Here is a 19,119-nt window from a genome sequence, read left to right as displayed (position 1 = left end):
CATACATGGATATATTCCGACAAGAAAAAATTAGTTTATTATTAAATTATTTTTAAATGTTGCACGATGTTCCACCAGATATATCGGAATTGTTTCACTAAGTAGATCGAAAATGTTTCACCCGTTTAAATCGGGTGTTGTTTCACTTTATATAAAAATAATGTTTCAGCAAATAACGAAAGAATGTTTCAGTTCACTGCAACATTAGATCTATACATAGTGAAACATTATAAGTACACTAGTTGAAACATTTTTCGGTGGAACAAAAATAAAACGAATTCTCTTAATAGAGGGTTTCCAAAATATGTGGGTTTTTTTCAATGGAATATTTCAGTTCACTATAACATTAGATTAATAGGGGTTTCTAAAATATGTGGATTTTTTTTGTTGCAATGAAATTGTGTGCGTAAATAAGTGGCATGTGAGGACAGGGGATATGTGGTGAGGGCCCAAAGGAACTGAGGGAGAAGCGACCGATTTACTCCCCGGATCGGTTGACCGATATTGAGCAATTGCGCTACAAGGCTAGCCCAGTTTGTGCGTCTCTCTCCCTTGGGTGAAAAGAACCCATGGGCTGCAACTGCAATGGTGTGGATTTGTAGCCCATTAAACTTGTGCGGTGCCAGCATCCTAAAACCCTAAAGCCCCCCGCCTTTCGGCGCCGTTCCCCCACCCCCGCCGCCGACGAACTCCCCCCTAGCCATGGCGTCGCGCGGTGCCGCTTCCCGCTCCTTCCTCGCCGCCGTCCGTGGCCGCGCCGCCTCGTCGGCGCCGCGCATCCGCGCGGCTCCGCTCCCCTCCGCCCCACGCCGCCGCGTCCCCTCCTCCGCCTTCTCGCCATTTGCCGCCGCGAGGTAACCGCTCGCGCCCTCCTGATGACGTAGGTGCTGCATGGTGTGTGATGTTGACCGGTGGTTTTGGTCCGTGCAGGCCGATGTCGGCGATGATGGGGTCGCCGGCGGCGATGGCGGTGAGGCTGACCGGGCACCCGTCGGCGAGCGTGCGGGCGTGCTGTGAGCTCTCCCAGGGTACCCACTTCTGCCGCACTTGTCAGGATCGCTAACAAGTTAGTGATCGTGAATCGTGATTCATTCAACCATCTTATGGCATGATTTTGTTAGAATCAAAATATTGCTTCTCCCATTCTAGATGCGTAGTTTTTGTGTTTGCGCAATTGATAGCACACGTGATGATTTGGTATGTATGCAATGGTTGAATAGCTAGCTTTGATAAATCTTGGGTTGTTAGGCTGTGGGGGATGTTACTGCGATTTTGATGCACTTCTGCTTCTATGAATTCAAAGTTGCTTGAAATCTTGACTTGGATGTATGCTTATGCATGTTGTGCTTCACGTTTGATATCTTTATGGCTATGAATGAAAATTGTTTGCTAAAAACTGGGCTCCCTGTCGTCCTCGCGCGGGCGAACCCTAGCCCCTGGCCGCCGCCACACCCCTCCTCTCCCCGGCCTCGCCGCCGTCGGAGCGCGTCACCGGAAAACGTGCGGCCGCTGGTATGGCGGCGGCGAGGCTCCAACCCAGGCGGCGCGGGCGCCTCGGCGCGAAGGGGCGGCACGGAGCTTCGGGAAGGCCGCGGCGGTGGCGCGGCGAGGAGCGGCGGATCCGGCGCCTAGCATCGGCCATGAGGCGAGTGGCGGCTGGATCCAGCGTCTCCGCTGCCGGATCTGAGCCATGGTGGTGCGGGAGCACGGCGGATGCGGCGACGCCGATGGCGCGACGACCGTGGCTGGTCGGCGGTGGTGCGGAAGCGTGGCGTCGGCGGGGAGACGCGGCATCGGCGGCAAGCGCTACGGCTGGGGGCGCGGGCGGCCGCAGTAGGCGCAGTGGCGCGACGGCCGTGGCTGGCCGGCGGGCGGCTGTGGCCGGCAGTGCGACACGACGGCCGTGGCTAGCTGGCGACGGCGAGGCCGCCACGGCGGAGATAGTGCCGGCGAGCTGGCGGCTGGTGGCGGGGTTGAGCTAGGCGGCGGTGGTTCTGGTGGTGGTGGTGACGGCGTCATGGTGGTTCAAGGCGGCGGGGTTGGCGATGGTGGCGGGGATGGCGTCGGCCGAGGGCGCGAAGGCGGCGGTATTGGTCCCTGTGCGGCGACGGCGCGGTGCTCAGTGGCGACGGCGGCGGTGCCCCCAGATCCGCGCCTCTCGGCCGGATTTGGAGGGTAGCTGGCTGTGGTGGTTGGAGACGGCGGCCGACTTGCGACGGCTGGCGACGGCAGTTGGCGACGTCGGCGGTGTGGCCGCGGTAGTTGGCAGCGGCGGCGTTGGCCGACGACGCCGACGGACTTGGCGGCGGCTCGCGGAGGCGGTGGCTGGTGGCCACGACAGCGGTCACCGGAGGCATGGCGGCCCTGGACGGCTAGCCAAGGGCGTGGGAGACGGCTGCATTTGGCGGGCACGGCATCGTCTGGTGGAAGGGTCGGAGACCAGCTTGGCGCAGAGAGGCACAGCCGATAGCAGTGGAGGCCGGCTCGGCGCGAGAGGCGCGGGCGGCGGAGTTGGAGGCCGGCTTGGCGCAAGAGGCGCAACCGATGGAGGGAGGCCGGCTTGGCGCGAGAGGCGCGGCCGGCGGTGGAGGAGGCGACCTAGGTGTGAGGAGGAGCAGCTGGTGGGTGTGGCGCGATCTTCGGCGCACGAAGGCTGGCCGGCGGGGGACGCCGGTGCAGGGGTCCCACATGTCGGCAGAGCTTGTGTGGTGGTGGAGCATCGGTGTGTCAGCCGTGGGTCTCACCCCTCAAGGGCGATTGCCGGGCGAAAGCCCAATCTTGGCTCCTTTGAGTCCCGACGGACGGCGGTGGCGGTTTTTCCGTCGCTTCTCTTCTTGAAGACGTCGTTTTGGCATCCCCTAGGGAGCGATCTCAGCTGTGTCCCTTTGTTGGTCTAGTGGCGGCTGGTCACGCTTAGCGGCGGCCGGTCCGGTGCTAGCCTTCTCCTGGGCTTGTGTGTTGGCGATGTTGGTGTGTGGGTGGTGGGTTTTTTTCTTTTTCGTGGTTACGACCCTCCAGGGTTATAATCTGGTAATTTTTTCCTGCTTTATCGATAGAACTTCGCACCTCTCGTGCGAGTCGTTCAAAAAAAAAGGCAAAAATCGCTACAGGACACCCAAAAAACACGTAATTAGCTGAGGGGCACCTAGAAAACGTGGAACTGCCCCAGGACACTACAAAATTTGTGAAATTTGCCGTAGGACACCAAGCTCATTATTTTATTATTTTCCAGCTGAAAGTGACGAGTATTTTTTCAAAATGCCTAGATTGCCCCCGCGTCCCAATCTATGCCGACGCGCACTCCGGTGGAACCAAACTCGGTCGCACGTTTGGATGGAGGAGCGATTTCGCAATCAAGAACCTGGCTGCGGCTTCATCGCCGGTCGCGACGCGCTGCTCTCGCCGCCGAGGAGGCCCATCTCCACGTCGCGGTCGGCCTGCGTCGGCGCCGGCGGGGGCGTTGCGCCGGTGAGCAATATCTGGATGAGCACGAGCCGCGTGGCTTTGGCGGTGATAGCGACGAGCTGCAGGATGACGCCGAACGCGTCGAACCGCGCCTCGCCATAGGCGGCGACGGCGATGCCCGCGGAGATGCCGAGCATGTTGAGCATGGAGGCGTGGCGGAAGGAGTCGGTGCGGAACGCGACGGCGAGGCAGTAGACGGTGACGGGCATGAGCGCCTTGAGCATCTGGATGAAGGAGACAGAGAGGTAGATGTATGCGGAGTTGGAGAACCAGAGCGACAGCGCGTAGAGCACGCCGATGGGCACGACGGAGACGGCGTAGAGGCTGGGCGTCATGGGCGGCGACGTCGGCTCGGCGACGACGCGGAGGACGCGGATGAGCACCACAGTGAGGGAGGCGCAAAACGCCGTGTGGACCATGGTGAGCGATACGGGGAATGGCCAGTTGTACATCGTGGGATTGAGGATGTACTTGTTGTACATGATCACCGAGAAGCTGAATGTGATCCACACGCTCACGTACGCGTAGGACAGAAGCAGTGACTTGAGCACTGACGGCGACGGCGCCGGAGAAGAAGACAACGACGACACAACGTCCATGGCCGTGGCGAGCGCAGGGGGCTTGGTAGGAGAGGATTGATGTGGCTTGAGAGGTGTGACGCCGGCGCCGGCGGGGGCGTCGCGCCGCTGCAGCCCAGCAACCGGAGAGAGGAGCAGACGCCGCTGCAGCCCAACAACCGGAGAGAGGAGCAGACAAGTTAGACGGCGTACGTCGTCGCCGGAGAGAGGAGCGAGAGCTGCAGGCTGCAGCTTTCCGTTGATCTCCAGCCAGCACGTCCAAGAGCTCCGCCACCTCAGGAACCTGATGACGGCGGCGACTCTAGCGATGGGTCCCACCGACGGCTGCACGCGGCGGACTCTCCGGCGGCGAGCTTCGTGATGCCTTCCGTCGAGTGGTGTGTGGCGACCGAGTTTGGGACGTGGGGGCAATCTGGACATTTTGAAAAAATACTCGCCACTTTCACCCGGAAAATGATAAAATAATGAGCTCAGTGTCCTACGGCAAATTTCACAAATTTTGCAGTGTCCTGGGGCAGTTCCACGTTTTCTCAGTGTCCCTTAGCTAATTACGCATTTTTTTGTGTCCTGTAGCAAATTTTGCCAAAAAAAAATTGTTTGCTAAACACAGTAGACTGTCATGTTAATTCTTTGCTATCAGCACTGAAATTACTGATAGTGGATAAAATTTTTGCTGGTGGATTCATTGGGTGACAATGATGGTGCATTTGTGCCAATGTGTAAGGATATCTATGAAGCCTCAGTCAGCATGCCCATGTTCATTGTTTCCTGTTAGTAGCCATGTGATCAGAATTAAATTGTTTGGGCATGACTATCATAACTAGCTGAGGATTGAAGTTGCGTGTTTCCAAATCTAAGGTTGTGTTTTGTTTTTTGTCTAGGGTTAAAATAACTATAAAGTGCTCTTATCTTTACCAAATTGTTGTGTTTGGTCATACAACTGTAGGTAGTCCAATATTCTATATTGTATGGGTTCACTAGATTAGCACTTTAGCAGTATATAACTTGATCTAGAACCAGATCAAGGTTCTAAAAAACAACATTTAGTTTCATGTGGTCATGCTCATGCTCATGCCACCACCGCGCTTAAGCATTACAAGGTTGCTGTACCCATTCCTTGACTGCAGCCTTGTAGAACTTGTTTTAGAACTGTGCCTAGAGTGAGTTCATTGTGGTGCTAACTCCATGCCGGTGCTTGAGACTTGAGAGGCTTTTGCCAGGTGAATATAACTATTCTGTGTGGATTAACTTAACTCCAGTACTCCACTAATGCTTAGGATTAATAAAAAAACTGTACTGGTGCTATTTCTCAACATTTATGTGATTTTGACTATATAATCTGGTCATGCCACAAATCCGATTTCTCTTCTTATAGTTTCTGTTGTTTAATGACCAAAGTGAGACATACACTAGAGTGAGGGATTTATCCCATATTGTGTCGTTTACTTGCTCTTTTGATGAAGTTGCATTACAACTAATATAAGGACATCAAAATTGGGATTTGATAGGGGAAAATGGGAAAGATGGTTGATGCTGAGGACATAAAGAATGATTTGGGATACCCTATTCCCTAATATGCTGTATGTCCCCCCTTTCCCTAACTGTTATTTTTTTTTATCAACAAACCATTGAAGTTGTATAATAAGGATGGCAATTACTCTCAAGAAGCAATTGTATGAGTATGACAAGTGTACCATTCTGGGCCTTACTGGTATGTTGGGTTTACTGCTTGAAATAGGACTAGGCAGTTAAAAGGATTTCCTGGAGATAAATTTGATTGTGTATTCTTTTAAAAATTTGGAATATATTATATTTCTTTAGCATACTTATGTGCTATTTGAGCTATTCAATTCATGGATTCTGTAGAAAGGCTAATATGCCAAGAAAATTTTGTGTTAGCTATACTTACATGCTATGTGACCTATAATTTTAACGCCTGGTACATGTGGGCTAGATCTATCATTGGTACTTCTGCCCCCATGCTCAAAGATCATTACCGCACACTGTACTAATGCACATCCAATGTCTGTTATTGGAATCATGGGAATAATTTTGTTTCTTTTAACACAATAATGTTGGATATTTCATGGCTTCTGTATTGGTTAATTTTACTATAATTGAAACACTCCATTGTTACCAACATGGTATACATTGTGTAGCCATGCTTTGCACTGTGATTCCTTCTCTGATTTTATATTCTGAACTATTTATTCATGTACAGTATGAGAGAATACACCTGTTTGCAATGGATCTCGCTTCTTGTTGCTGCATTTCTTTTATTATTTCGTCTGCCCAAACCACTCCTCTGCTAACAAATTCTCTCCTCATACACTAGCTTCAAATATTTTTTTCAGCAATGCTGAATGTTTTGTTGACTTGAGGATTTCTGTGGTTGGGATCTGTTAGGAAATGGAGATGATGTATGACACGTGGGAGGCCACTTTAAAGAATAGCAAAGGTGCTAATGTCGAAGCACTGCACTTCTGTTATTTTGTTAACCTAAACTTGTTAAGAAATCGCTAATTCAATCCATATAGCTGAAACGGAATAGGATATTCATTGCTTAGGGGGGGAGAAATAGTGAAAATTATAAGTTTTATTTCTAAGTTTCTATTTATGATGTCAGGAATCAAGGCCATTCAACACCTCCCTCCTCTCTCTCTCTCTCTCTCTCTCTCTCTATCTGAGACTGAAATTGTTCTGTTCTTTTGAACAGTAATATATTCTTAATGATCACCACTGGCATATCTTCATTACAGATGCATGTAGAATCACAAAGCCTAGAGAACATGCATTTATGCACTCACTAATTTTCATGATTGGGGCTTATATGTTCAAAGTTACAACAACATTTCTGTATTCAACAATTGACATTGATCTCACAATGTCCATGCCAAGGTTTTCCCATTCTGATCATTTTCGAGAAAAACATTTTTCGACCATGATGTTATCATAAAGTCCTCTGAACATGCATTAGCAATTTCAGAACTCTGATTCTCTCCACTTTCTTAGATTATTGACTTTATCATGTTAATTTGGTGTATCAAAGAACTAATTTCTTGTAGCCATCTTATTCTGTACTATTTTCCTTTTATGTCCAGCCTATATGATATGTGACCTTATTTTGCAGGTAATTAGGCTTGAACAGTGCTGTCCCGACTCTGTTAGGATGCAATTCTTTTTAGGGTTACAGAAGCTCTCTGGCTCGTTTTTCCCCCTGCCTAATGGGAGGTTGTAAGGAACTCCCTATTATTACTTCACCTGTCACCTAGTGAAAATAACAGTCAACATGATTTTTACATTAATAATCCCCTGTTAACCAGTTACCCGTTATGTTCATTTGGTCGTGAAATATTGGATGAAGCATCATTCCTTTTCATGGGAATGAATGTTCTTGTTTTGCAAAGTTTAATATGTTCAGATTTCTGTAGAAGTTGTCTCCACGCTTTTATGCTCTTTTTTCTGCGTAACGCGATCTTTTTTCTATCGTGAAAAGTGAATGCAAGTTTACTAGTCGACTCTGGTACAGATTGTGTTGGGTGCCGCCTGGCTAATCTCGAATCTTGTGTTTTGCATTGTAAACTTAGCTTGTTCTACTGCTGTTCTTGTTTGACTCCGTGTGGATAATCCCAATTTTCTGTCGTGTTTGCCATGGGACCTAAAACAGTTGTGACGCCTACTGTGAGCGCTAGGGTTTTGTGTATTAGATTAGCTTAAGGGTGTGTTTAGTTCACGCTAAAATTGGAAGTTTAGTTGAAATTGGAATGATGTGATAAAAAAGTTAGAAGTTTACGTGTGTAGGAAAGTTTTAATGTGATGGAAAAGTTGAAAGTTTGAAGAAAAAGTTTAGATCTAAACAAGGGCTAAGTAAAGTAAGCACTAAAGCACAGTTAGCTCTACTACTAAACTTGCAGATAGCACTGTATTCCCTGTTCTTTCTCCGACAAAAATTGGATAAACTTTTGGATACTCGTGGCACGTTTTTCAAACTGCTAAACGGTATGTTTCGCGCGAAAACTTTCTATATGAAAGTTATTCTAAAATATTAGATTAATCAATTTTTCAAGTTTATAATAATTAAAACTCAATTAATCACATGTTATTACCACGTGAAACACTTAATCTTTATCTTCATCTTTATTTTTAGAAGATTCAAACACCACCTAAGCTCACAATAGGCAGTGAGCTGCATTTAGGTTATGCATATGCCTCTTTGAACCGCTGAGTAGCAAGAACCCGTATACGATGAACGTCCAAATCATCCGAAAATAGTCGCTGCATCCGTAGTTCTCTTGGTGTGGTGTGCTTTTCTGTGGAATTGTTTGTAGTATGACAGGTTGAATCCATGAAATGTATGTATAATCATCTGTTCATAGTTTTGCTATCTTAGTAGCCTGATTGTTAACACCACGCTTTGCTTGCAGCGTGGTGATTTACTGGCTTTTGTGCACTAGTAGTTCATAATTCTATTGACATAATATTTCATGATTATGTTGACCGAATGTAAAGTTTGTTATGAAATCTGTTTTAATATGGACAAGATAAGACACGATTGAAAAACCTACCACAAAACAAGCTTATGCCAAAAGAAAGCTTATCGTGAAAGGAACCTTGTGACGTAAGCAACCTTGTCGGAGAAGCAAGCTTTCGAAAACTATGTTACAGTATAATCAAGCTTACATCAGAAGCCACCGACCTTCTTCGCCTATAAATAGGACGATGAGAGTCCCAAGGCGAGGTGGAACTCTCTCGCCACCGACTTCTTCACCTATAAAGACCTTCTTCGCCTATTAAATAGGATGATGAAAGTTCAAGGTGAGGTGGAACTCTCTCTCGCCACTGAATTCTTCGCCTATAAATAGGACGATGAAAGTCCAAGGCGAGGTGGGACTTTCTTGGATCTCATGTAACTTGTATTCAAATCTAGTAAAAATAAAGTTTGTACTCATCTCTACACTTTTTTATTGTAAAGCTTTGTTTGTTTGTTTACATACTGATCGGCAGAATAGATTAATTTCTTGACAAAATTAACGGTAATTATCAGGCCTCTTGCTCCTTGTTCATCTTAAAATGTTTTAGGGACTTTTAAAATGAATGAAATTCACATAAAAATCTGGCAAAGAATATCTCCCGTTATGTTGGAGCCGCGATGTTATGAAAGTGATTTAGGCTGAGTTCGTTTGGAGATGGGAACAAATCTTCTGTGCACAAAAACCGTAGCGGTTCATTAGTGCGTGATTAATTAAGTATTAGCTATTTTTTTTAAAATGATCAATATGATTTTTTTAAGAAACTTATAGAAACTTTTTTTAAAAAAAGTACCGTTTTGCCATTTTAAAAATGTGCACACGGAACACGAGGTAGTAGAGTTGGGAAAACAGGTTGCCGAACATAGCCTTAGAGACATTTTGACAGTTGTGTCTTTCATCCTAAAATAATTTTATTTTTCACTTGTTTCACACATATTAATACAATCACTCGTTTCACACATATTAATACAAAACTAACTCATTTTACACATATTAATGGAAAATAATAAAAAAAAAGACTATAATACCTCTATTTTATCAAATTTCAATGCAACTATTTCTTACTACTATTTTATCTACTCCCGGGAAACTCCGATGCAATAATTAGTCTAAAAGCTTATTTATTTTGAGATTTCGAGATAATTATATAAGAGGGAAGTATTGCTTTGTGCCTCGGACTCTTAGAGCACACCCGTCCCGTTGGCGCTAGGGCCCCACTAGGTTTTGCAAAACCGCCGATAACCGCGCGGTTACCGTGCTTACCGCGGGGTTACGGTAAAAGGAAAACCGTTTATACCGTTTCATACCATGCTTATCACAGAGGCTCAGCAACCTGGTCCCGACGGTTTGAGAAACCATGGACCCCACCCGCTCTTTCCTAAACCGACATCCAAACGCAAACTGTTCGTCCCGTGTCCGGTAAGGAAGCCGAGGCCGAGTTGGCGACCTGCACCGCCTTTCGTCCCTCCCGCCTATTTAATTTCAGGCGACGCCCTCTCGTGTCCCCCCGGTCTTCTTCTTCGTGCTCTCACCGGGGGCGTGTGGTCGCGTTTTGCTTCTTCCCGTTTCCGATCTCCTCTCTCGATTCGACTCGAGTTGTGTTTTTTATTTTTCCTTTTTTTTTCTGAATCGTCGGGTTGATTTGGATCGTCCTCGTTGTTGTTTCCGCCTTCTGTTCCCGCAGATCACCGCCGGTGAGATGAGATGAGATGAGCCCCGTCTACGCTCGATTCCGGGAGCCCCTCCTGTTCGGTTCGCTTTGCGACGTGTTTGATTTTTTTTCTCTCTCTATGGTGATTTGATTCCGATTAGATCCGATCTTGTTCTGGTTTTGAATTCTGTGTTCTACCTTTTCCCCGTGTTTCCTCCTCTAGGCGTGTTCGGTTGCAGGAGCGGGTTTGATCCAGGATTGGAGGTTCCTGTGGCGTCGTGTGGTTGAAGAGGTGAACGTTTCTTGTCTACGGTCCGTTTGATTTAGTCACTTGGTTTCGGTGATTTCAGATTTGGCAATTTGAGTGGATATGCTAACGTTACTTCAATCTATGGATGGATGATCATCGGTTCTTATCATTCCTCACGCGAGGTGATTCGAGACCCTGGGTTGATTGTTGTTATTTGTGACCGCTGATCTGGCTTGTTGTCGGTATGTGTTTGTGCTCCTCTAGATGATGCAGGAGGGAGGATGACTGTTGAGATGAACCGGATTGGTGGAGGTTTGATTGTTATTGTCCAGGTTCATGGTTGTTTTGGATTCATGATGAATTATGGTTCTTGGTTGTTTTGATTAGTGCACGGTTGTTCTGAAATTATCCTGACATGGAAGTTCTGAAACTATCCTGGCTGGATTTCCTTTGGTCAGATCCGCAAGATGGGCAGATTTCTAAGTGGTTTGGAGATAGATTATACGGGAGATTGTTAGATGGGGATTTCATCATTTCAATGTTTTTTTGGGTCCTGATCCCCCTTGATTTTATTTAGTTGTCAGCATAATTTGATTTATGTCTGGAAGGTCTGATTTGGGAAGTTGGTTGTTCTTCAGGAATTGGATATATGCAGCTCACAGCGAGTCCTATTTGCCGCATCAGTTGGAATTATACAGGCTGCTAGCAGTCCCTTTTTTGTGATCGACAACCTTTACCTGCTTAATCTTTGATAACCAAGTTGATTTCTTTTACATGTTCTTCGTCAGTAATTAATAGTTCTTGCAGATACTCCTATGCCAAAGATGGAATTTGCAATATCTGCCTCGGTCTATACTAATATCTGCAAACTCCAGACTTTATGCCACTCAGTCTTTAAGTGATTTTGTTTATGCTTAGACTGCTTTCCTCCAAAATAAAGTCTCCTGGTCATTGCAAGGCTCCACATAATTTTTATGGCCTATCTGAGTGAAGCCTTAAATCACCACCCTTTTCCCTTCTTAATCATTAGTAGATGTTCAATGCTTACAAAGTTGAATTTCTTCCCAAATAAATGGTCTCTTTGCTTACTGCAGGTCTAGTTCATAATTTTACAAGGCCATTCTGATGCTGAGTGAAATCTTTAAATCACCTTCTCTTCAATTCATCACTTAGAAATTAAATATTTACAAAGTTGAATTTCTTCCCGAATAAATGGTCTCTTGCTCACTGCAGGTCAAGTTCATAAATTTGCAAGGCCAACCTGATTCTGAGTTTTAAATCACTACCCTTAAATTCTCACAAAGGTAGAATTTAAATACTCGGATTTACCTGCAGAGATGGAATTGCATAGGAGTTATGGAGCTTCAAGATAGATGGGACTACAGGAGAATCCTACAACCAGAACATACTTTTGCTAGTCTGCCTAAAACTTTTCCCTTCTCGTTCAATTTCTGTTTCGGTCATCAGAATTGCTCTCTACGACATATAGCTATGATTTTGGTGTGCCTTTGCTTTTCTTTGTTTGTCACAGATTCTTTAATTTTCTCCAAGGTTATTGATTGGAGGCTGTTGACTTGTTCGGTTTGTGTTCTATCACTGTACCTCAATCATTAAGTATAAGTTCAATGCCTGAGCTGTTTGTTCGCATGATAGTCATAGGGTCGGTCTGGGAATTGGAGCTCTGTATGTCAACGAAGGGGCATACAAGGTTTTGGTTGATTTTTTGAGATTATGTTATCTGGATTTAGCGATTTCAGAATACGGATCGTTTGGCTTGGCCTTCTTATGTGGTCTTCCCTGATGGGTAGTTGTTGGATTATCCCCTAGTTTGAGTGGATTCAAGACAACCTGAGTTGGTTCTTTTTGTGGTATGAGTTCTGTTCTTGTTTAGATGATGCAGAAGGATTTTTGATTCTATGGTGATATTACGAAGTTTGTGCTGCAATAGCTATGACAACCCTGATTGGATTTGTTGCTGCTCAGATATGTGCAAGTTAAAGGTTGAAGCTTGACTGGAGCAACGATCACATAACTGGAAAAAAGACCATGAAGCCGCAATATACTCATCAACTCATTTGCTTTCAGTTCTTGCAGTCCAGTTTAAGCGATGCTTACATGGATATTCGCTTTTTTTGTCCAGCAATTGGAAGTACTGGCTTGTTGGAGTTGCAGATACGACATTCAGAGTTGCAGTGCAAAATCAATACGGATTTGGATGTTCTTTGACCTCTCTAAAGCCAGGCTTATCCCTCACCCACCATGACATAATTTTTCTGATGTTTAAGCAGCTTCCACCTAAATAAAGATTCAGAGAAGATAGTATTTTGCTCGTTTCAGGTCCATTTTCGGTCATTTTGGAAGGGCAATCCAACTCCGATTGAAATTTTCTGAACCACTAGCATTTTCCCTTCAACTCCTTGTTGAAAATTCAATGCCCACAAAGACGGGAGGGTTCGAGGGTGTGTTTTGGAGCTTCAAGCCAATACAACTATATACTATTTAGTGCTCTCTTGCCTTGCATCTCTTGTTCTTGTGTCTGTATTTCATTTTGTGTTGCTTATGCCTTACTCTGCTTGCAGATTCTATCTTTTGTCCATGGTGACGTGGATATTTTCTTAAGAAGTTGACTTGTCTGGTTTGTGATATACCACTTTCTGGGTTTGGTCAATTATCTCTAGATTCAGTGTCTTGTTGTTCTTGTTGGCATGTGATTGCAGGGTGGGTCTAGAAAAATGAGCATGTGACAAAGCTTAATCTGGAAATTGAGCAAGGGCATCCAGTAGGGTCATCATGCAAGGTCTGGTCGTTTCATAGATTATCTTGATTTGGATTGTCTCTATGTTATCTTTAGGTTTTGGCATTTTGAGGAGTCTCACCTAATTGGCCAGCTATCAGACCCATTAGTCTTTACATAAGTGGGAGTTCCGTACCTTCGGTTTATATTTTTTTGAAAAACTTATCTTGTTTGGTATATGTGTTTCTATGCTCCTTTAGATGATGCCAAAGGGTGGATGTGGAGTTGAATTGAAGGGTAGATGTTTGTTTGTGGTTCATGGCCCCATGATGTTACAACGGTATTGTGAAGTCTGTATTATTATCAATAGTGGTGGATTTGTTGTTTAATATCTACAAGTTAAGGTTTGGAGTTGCATTGAAGCTCGGCTGGACCAAAGATCATGCATTGGAAAAAAAAATTTTGTTAGGATTTCTTCATGTGAACACTTAAATTTAATCTGTCCAACAATACTTATCCACTTGTTCTCCAGCAATTAGAAGTATATGGCTTGTCGAGTAGTTATTTTGGAACCACGCTGGATGTTCCCTTGTGATTTAACCAACTTCCCTGATTTCTCTTGATAATCTATGTTAGTCAAAACTGTTCAGACTAATCATGTCCCTAGTTGATTCAATGCAGACATGGCATTTGAAGATACAAAGTGTAATCAATATTTGTTAGGATGTGTGCTCAGTTGCTGATTCTTCAATCCAATCTTATTCCTATCTCATAAGCCAGACTTATTCCTCTCTCATTGTGACATATTTTCATGCATGTTGTGATATTTAAGTATCTTTCTGCCAAAATAAACATATAGTGGTCTCTTCCTCTTGCAGTTTCTTTGATAACCTTGCAAGACATTCTGCGGAGTAAAACCTGTTTATAGATTTATTAATTCTATTATCTCAAATCATTATTCAGAAAGACCAACAAAATCTTTTATGCTGTTGAATATTTGAACTTGGATTTGATTTGCTCTCTGTCCAACATTCCAAGGCCTTTCGGGACTTGAAGTAGATAAAGTCCACAGCTGCAAGACCTTAGTGCTGTCTTCCTAAACTTTAGACAAATCTGTTCTGACTCCTGATAACTTAAATCGATACACTATTTTTTACCTGTTATATAACTACCCAATTTTAACCAATGGCTGTTTGGTTGGTTCTCACTTTCCAGCAGTTCATCATTGAATATGCACACAAAAGGATTTACAGTTCCATATCTTGTTGCCGGCAATTTTTTCATGGGCTTCCTGAAGAACCATCTAATAGTTTAAACAATTTCCTGAAAAAGTTCTTCATAGTTTCAGTATCTAATAATGATCACCATAAGATTCAAAACCAGTGTTGATAGCTTCTGGATCATAGGCTTAGTTATGTCACAGTTGGTGCAAATTTTATTATGAGGTGTTATACAGAAAAAGAATGCATAACAATTTGTTGCTAACTGGACAACACTTGGTTCTTGCAAGAGGCAAAACATCCTCTCTTACACTCTTTGTTTGCTACTTCCATCAATTTATTCACTTTCTTTTGGTGGAAAATAAATTCTGAATGTTTCTTGTAGGATTATTCAATATATAATTATTTTCGTTACGTATTTTTTTGTTACCTAAACTTATTTGGCCTTTCGGAATGGCCTCTTTTGGTTGCAACTGCTATTTTAACTATGAACTGTCATTTGATTATCATCCTAGCAGAATTAAATAGTAGTTTAGAATGGCCTCATCATACTTGAAGACGTCAATATGATACTAGGTCAGTCTTGTAGTGGTGCACTTTGGATGGTCTTTGGCAATTCTTCTTTAGTTTCAGCAATCAAGAACAAGAAGCCAGTATACTGTTAGGCCACAGGATTACTGTTATACTACTAGTACAAATAGAAGTGCATTTATTGTATTTGCAGATAGCCATGGAATTTCTGGAATTCAAATACATGTTGACAGCACATGACACAGGCTCCTCAAAAACTTCCGCTTGCAGTTAATTCACCCAAAGATAAGGAATTGACTGAAAGAATGATGGCGTCAAGACACAATTAGGGCTTACTCGTTTTAAAGGATTTTTTTCACTCATAGGATTAGGAAAAATGAAGGAATAGGGATAGCTGTGGAGTCCAATCCTATGGGAAGCTAAACGTCAGGAATTTAAAAAAAGTGTGCATTCGGATATACCGCAGGAGAAGTGTAGGAAATCTGCCGTTTGAAATATATTTTTTTAAGTTTGCATCAACTGACATCGGCCCTCAACTAGCCGTTAGCTTTGAAGTGCATAAATAGCCCTCGTTAGCCTTGTGCACCATTTTCCCCTGTTCTTTCTATTTGCTCATCAACTGTGGAAGAAGCTTGCTGATCCTTTGCTCTTCTCTTCACTATCTGCATAATTTTTCCAGAAGCTTTACTCATCGTCTAGCCACCATAGCTGGACGTTACTTGCTCGTGTAACAACAAGGTACTACTTGTTCATCTGGTGCACCAAAATTGTTTTTTCCTCAGCAAAAGTCTTGATTTTTAGCTCTCTTCTATTTGAGTTTACAGCATCAGTTTGGTAACATCTGCACACCATGAATCCAAGCTACCGACGTATATCAGAAAGTGATGATGAGTTCATTCATTTTGTTCTGCCTACTTTAGGAGATTCATCACAATCATCTTGTATTAGGAGACCAATGCACACGTCAAAACTTACAGGGGGTTGCCGTGTACATGAGATTTTAACAGGACATGAAAGATTATGCAAAAGAAACTTCCGTATGGAGGTCGACATTTTTCATGCACTAGTCAATAAGTTACGTGAGAAAGAGTACCTAACTGGTACTATATGTTTCAGTAGAAGAGCATATTGCTATATTCTTATATACAGTGGCAAAAAATGCAACCAATGAAACACTTCAAGATTGGTTTCAGCATAGTCCAGACACAATACATAGATATTTCAAAGCAGTGCAGGAAGCAATCACAAATCTCACATCTGTCTACATTCGTGCACCATCCCTACACCCACATCCAATCTTGAGGAAACCACAATTTTACCCCTTTTTTCAGGTATGGCCACTTGTTAAGTTGTTCTGATTTCATATTTTGAATATCCTAATTTTTCATGAACTGGACAAAAATAACTTTGACATGTCTTGTTTCTGTGTAGAATTGTATTGGTGCTATAGATGGTACTCATATCCCTATGAAACTTCCATTGGATGAGCAAGAGTCATATAGAAATAGGAAGCAAACAATCTCTCAGAATTGTATGGTTGCTTGTGATTTTGATTTGAAGTTTGTGCATATACATCCTGGATGGGAGGGATCAGCTTCAGATGCAAGAGTTTTACATAATGCACTTAATCATGGTTTTCAAGTTCCTGGTGGTAAATTTTATCTCGTAGATGCTGGTTATGCAAATACTACTTGTTGCTGCTCATCGCCGCCGCCCGCCGGCAACAACTTCTCTGAACCAAACAAGATTGCCATTGGGCAGGCGCTATGAACCCTTGTGTGTTACAGCTGCGACCCCATTCGCGGCGACCCAAATGCTAAGGTATATGCAAGGAAGCAGCAGGGGGCATCAGATCTACGCATAACAACGCAAGAGGAGGCACCAAACCTGCAATCAACGCGTCCTTGCCGATCTCTGCCGTGGCTCTTCTCGTTGTTGCCGTTGCGTCCTGTCACCTGGGCGGCGAAGGTGCATCCGGTGCCGGCGATCGATGTGGGAGAGGAGGTCCAGTACCCAATCATGGAGCCAGGAGAGGAAGTGGTAGAGGAGATGGGATCAAAGGCGATGGCTTCTATGCGAGTCTGTTTGCCTCCTGTAATTAGAAGTGGTTGGCCCTTGTAACCGCACTAACAGCATGCTTGGTTTTTAATCTTGCACACCATCTAATTGTGCTGCATTTTCAAGTTCCTTTTTGCAGGTAGTGTGTACTGTTATTCCCTGACTACCCATATCGGTTTCCATCTGTTGGTTTGGTTTATCAAGTCTAGTTGTTAAATTGCTCTCATCAAAGGCATAAAATGCTACAGGGTTTCATGTTAGGCAGATCCAGAGATTTCAGTTGAAGTGGCCTCCATTGTTATTGCAGTTTCTGAACTTCTTCTATAGTAAATTCGCATCTCTGTTAGCTTTTGCGTCGGCTGTCAAACCTGAAAGACACTGGCAATGGGGAGAGCTCGTTGCCTGTTGAGCAGCATCCCTGGCCTCATGGGAATGCTGCACTGCAACTGCAAGCCTGCAATTCTGCTCTCAAACGTTCCTACTACTGCTGCTAGTCCAGATCGATTAAAAAAACCACTCTGGACAATTTACCATCTTTGGTGTTCCTAACCCTTTGATTCTTTGGTATCAAATTCTTTCAGCCAGACAGACTTTTCCTTTCTTTCTCCCTTGTAACATCATCCAAAAATCCAAAATTGCAACACAGATCAAGAAACAAGTTTGGTAGACATGTATTTTTTAAATAGATAAACAACTTAACAGCAGATTAGTTACACAATCTACTGTTAACAGCTTCTCTGGGTTGACGGTCACAAACAAGGAAAAAAACGCAGTAGATTAGTTAACACTCCATGGTACTACTAGTGTTTACCCGCCACAATGCACACATATGTGTCATGATCAACTAGGCAACAGTATTGGAAGGGGCAAAAAGGTCCAAGTGGCAGTTTAGACAAACAATAGGGCATTACTTAATGGAGTTGCTAAAAAAATGTCGATAGTTTTTCTCTAAGAAAACTGTCGATTTGTGGACCTTAATATCTGCATCAAGATGCATGCGAGCAAGGTTGGAAAATTTTCAAAAACGAGCCAAGGGCAAGGATCGATGTACAATGTGAGTTTCATGATGAAATACATTTAAAAGTTGTATATAGCTAGTCTCTTATTAAAACAATTACTAGAAAATAGTTCCAAAAGAAACCACGGTGCGCAAACAAAACAAAGCCCTCTCCCTCCCACCCACATCGCGCGATAACTAGAATGCTTCCCAACTTTGATCTCTTCCCCTGCTCTGATCCATGCAACCAACATCACCCTCTATTACGTTTTCTTTCCCCATCCCATTCGCATCATCAACAGGAAAAGATTGTTGGCGAAAGGAGGCCGAGAAGGAAAGGGAAGGAAAGCGAAGGATTATTCTCTTCATATCGTGTCATCTATGTCAGCTCCAAGGACTCCAACCATTGATGATCATTGTTGCCCTAATTACCAACTCTTCGCCTCCTCCCTCATGGGTGCATTGGGAGAGTGGTTGGAGTCTATTTGAGGGGTATAATTAAGAGATGGATTTTTGTCCAATTTCTTGAGGGGACCATGTTGGTTGTTTTTTAATTAGGAGAAACATGTGTTACGTTTAAACGTCAATGACATTATCTATTAACCAGTTTAGTTTACTACTAGTTACTATATAAAGTCAATCTAAGAATTAACTTGTATAATATATTAGCTACAAGATTGCCTCTAATTTTGTTTTCTTCTCTCTATGTAATTAATGCATTTGCTTAGGGGAATGTGTATAGCTAACTCTGTATGAGAGCTAACACTCACCATTTCTCTTGTTCTCTACCATTCAACTTGCTCATACGTGTCTGCTTCAATGGTTTATTAATCTATAGAGTTATATGAATTAGCATATACTAATTATTTACTATTAATCTTACCTGGGCTTAAGAAAATTTCTGGATCCGCTCTTGCTCTGCAGTCGGCAGCCACATACATGGACTACAATGCTGCATCACTGTGAACGCCGATAATAATGCGATCGATTTCAGCTTTGTCCCCAAGGTGTTCGACCACTGGCAAACAGACGGCAGGCGACGCATGGTGTGCTCCAGAGCGCGCGGCGCGTCGTGGCATAGCGTGAGCGCGAGCGCGACGCTACCT

At 44.0% G+C, this 19,119-nt stretch overlaps 2 protein-coding genes and 1 long non-coding RNA gene across 11 annotated transcripts; 2 read left to right on the top strand and 1 right to left on the bottom strand.

Annotated features, from left to right (window-relative positions):
- Nucleotides 1-663: 663 nt before the first annotated feature.
- LOC4333478 (uncharacterized) lies at nucleotides 664-7,476 on the top strand. Of its 8 annotated transcripts, XR_010740255.1 has the most exons (5): nucleotides 664-854; nucleotides 931-1,028; nucleotides 5,552-5,623; nucleotides 6,450-6,501; nucleotides 7,174-7,476. XR_010740255.1 is itself a non-coding variant. In XM_066308895.1 (4 exons), exons 1-3 carry the CDS (start codon nucleotides 703-705, stop codon nucleotides 6,467-6,469), a joined length of 270 nt encoding a protein of 89 aa, XP_066164992.1. In that variant the 5' UTR covers nucleotides 664-702; the 3' UTR covers nucleotides 6,470-6,501; nucleotides 7,174-7,476. The 8 variants fall into 8 exon arrangements, 4 of the variants coding, with proteins under 4 accessions (XP_066164992.1, XP_015627940.1, XP_015627941.1 ...); XR_010740252.1 differs by lacking the exon at nucleotides 5,552-5,623 and having other exon boundaries at nucleotides 931-1,066; XR_010740253.1 differs by lacking the exon at nucleotides 6,450-6,501 and having other exon boundaries at nucleotides 931-1,066.
- Nucleotides 3,354-4,064, bottom strand: LOC107278193 (probable sugar phosphate/phosphate translocator At4g32390). The gene has a single exon (XM_015773943.1). It carries the CDS (start codon nucleotides 4,062-4,064, stop codon nucleotides 3,354-3,356), a length of 711 nt encoding a protein of 236 aa, XP_015629429.1.
- A 2,970-nt stretch (nucleotides 7,477-10,446) lies between the features above and the next one.
- LOC136355738 (uncharacterized) lies at nucleotides 10,447-17,141 on the top strand. 2 transcript variants are annotated; one of them, XR_010740063.1, is made up of 7 exons: nucleotides 10,447-12,341; nucleotides 12,457-12,932; nucleotides 13,053-13,108; nucleotides 13,191-13,270; nucleotides 15,638-15,696; nucleotides 15,783-16,289; nucleotides 16,390-17,141. It is a non-coding gene; the product is annotated as an uncharacterized lncRNA (long non-coding RNA). The 2 variants fall into 2 exon arrangements; XR_010740062.1 differs by lacking the exons at nucleotides 10,447-12,341; nucleotides 12,457-12,932; nucleotides 13,053-13,108; nucleotides 13,191-13,270 and having other exon boundaries at nucleotides 14,455-15,696.
- The last annotated feature ends 1,978 nt before the right edge of the window (nucleotides 17,142-19,119 follow it).

The sequence above is a fragment of the Oryza sativa genome, chromosome 3, assembly GCF_034140825.1.
Source record: "Oryza sativa Japonica Group chromosome 3, ASM3414082v1".
Taxonomy (NCBI): domain Eukaryota; kingdom Viridiplantae; phylum Streptophyta; class Magnoliopsida; order Poales; family Poaceae; genus Oryza; species Oryza sativa.
The sequence above is the reverse complement of the archived record's forward strand: the minus strand, read 5'-3'. Positions and strand labels throughout refer to the sequence as shown.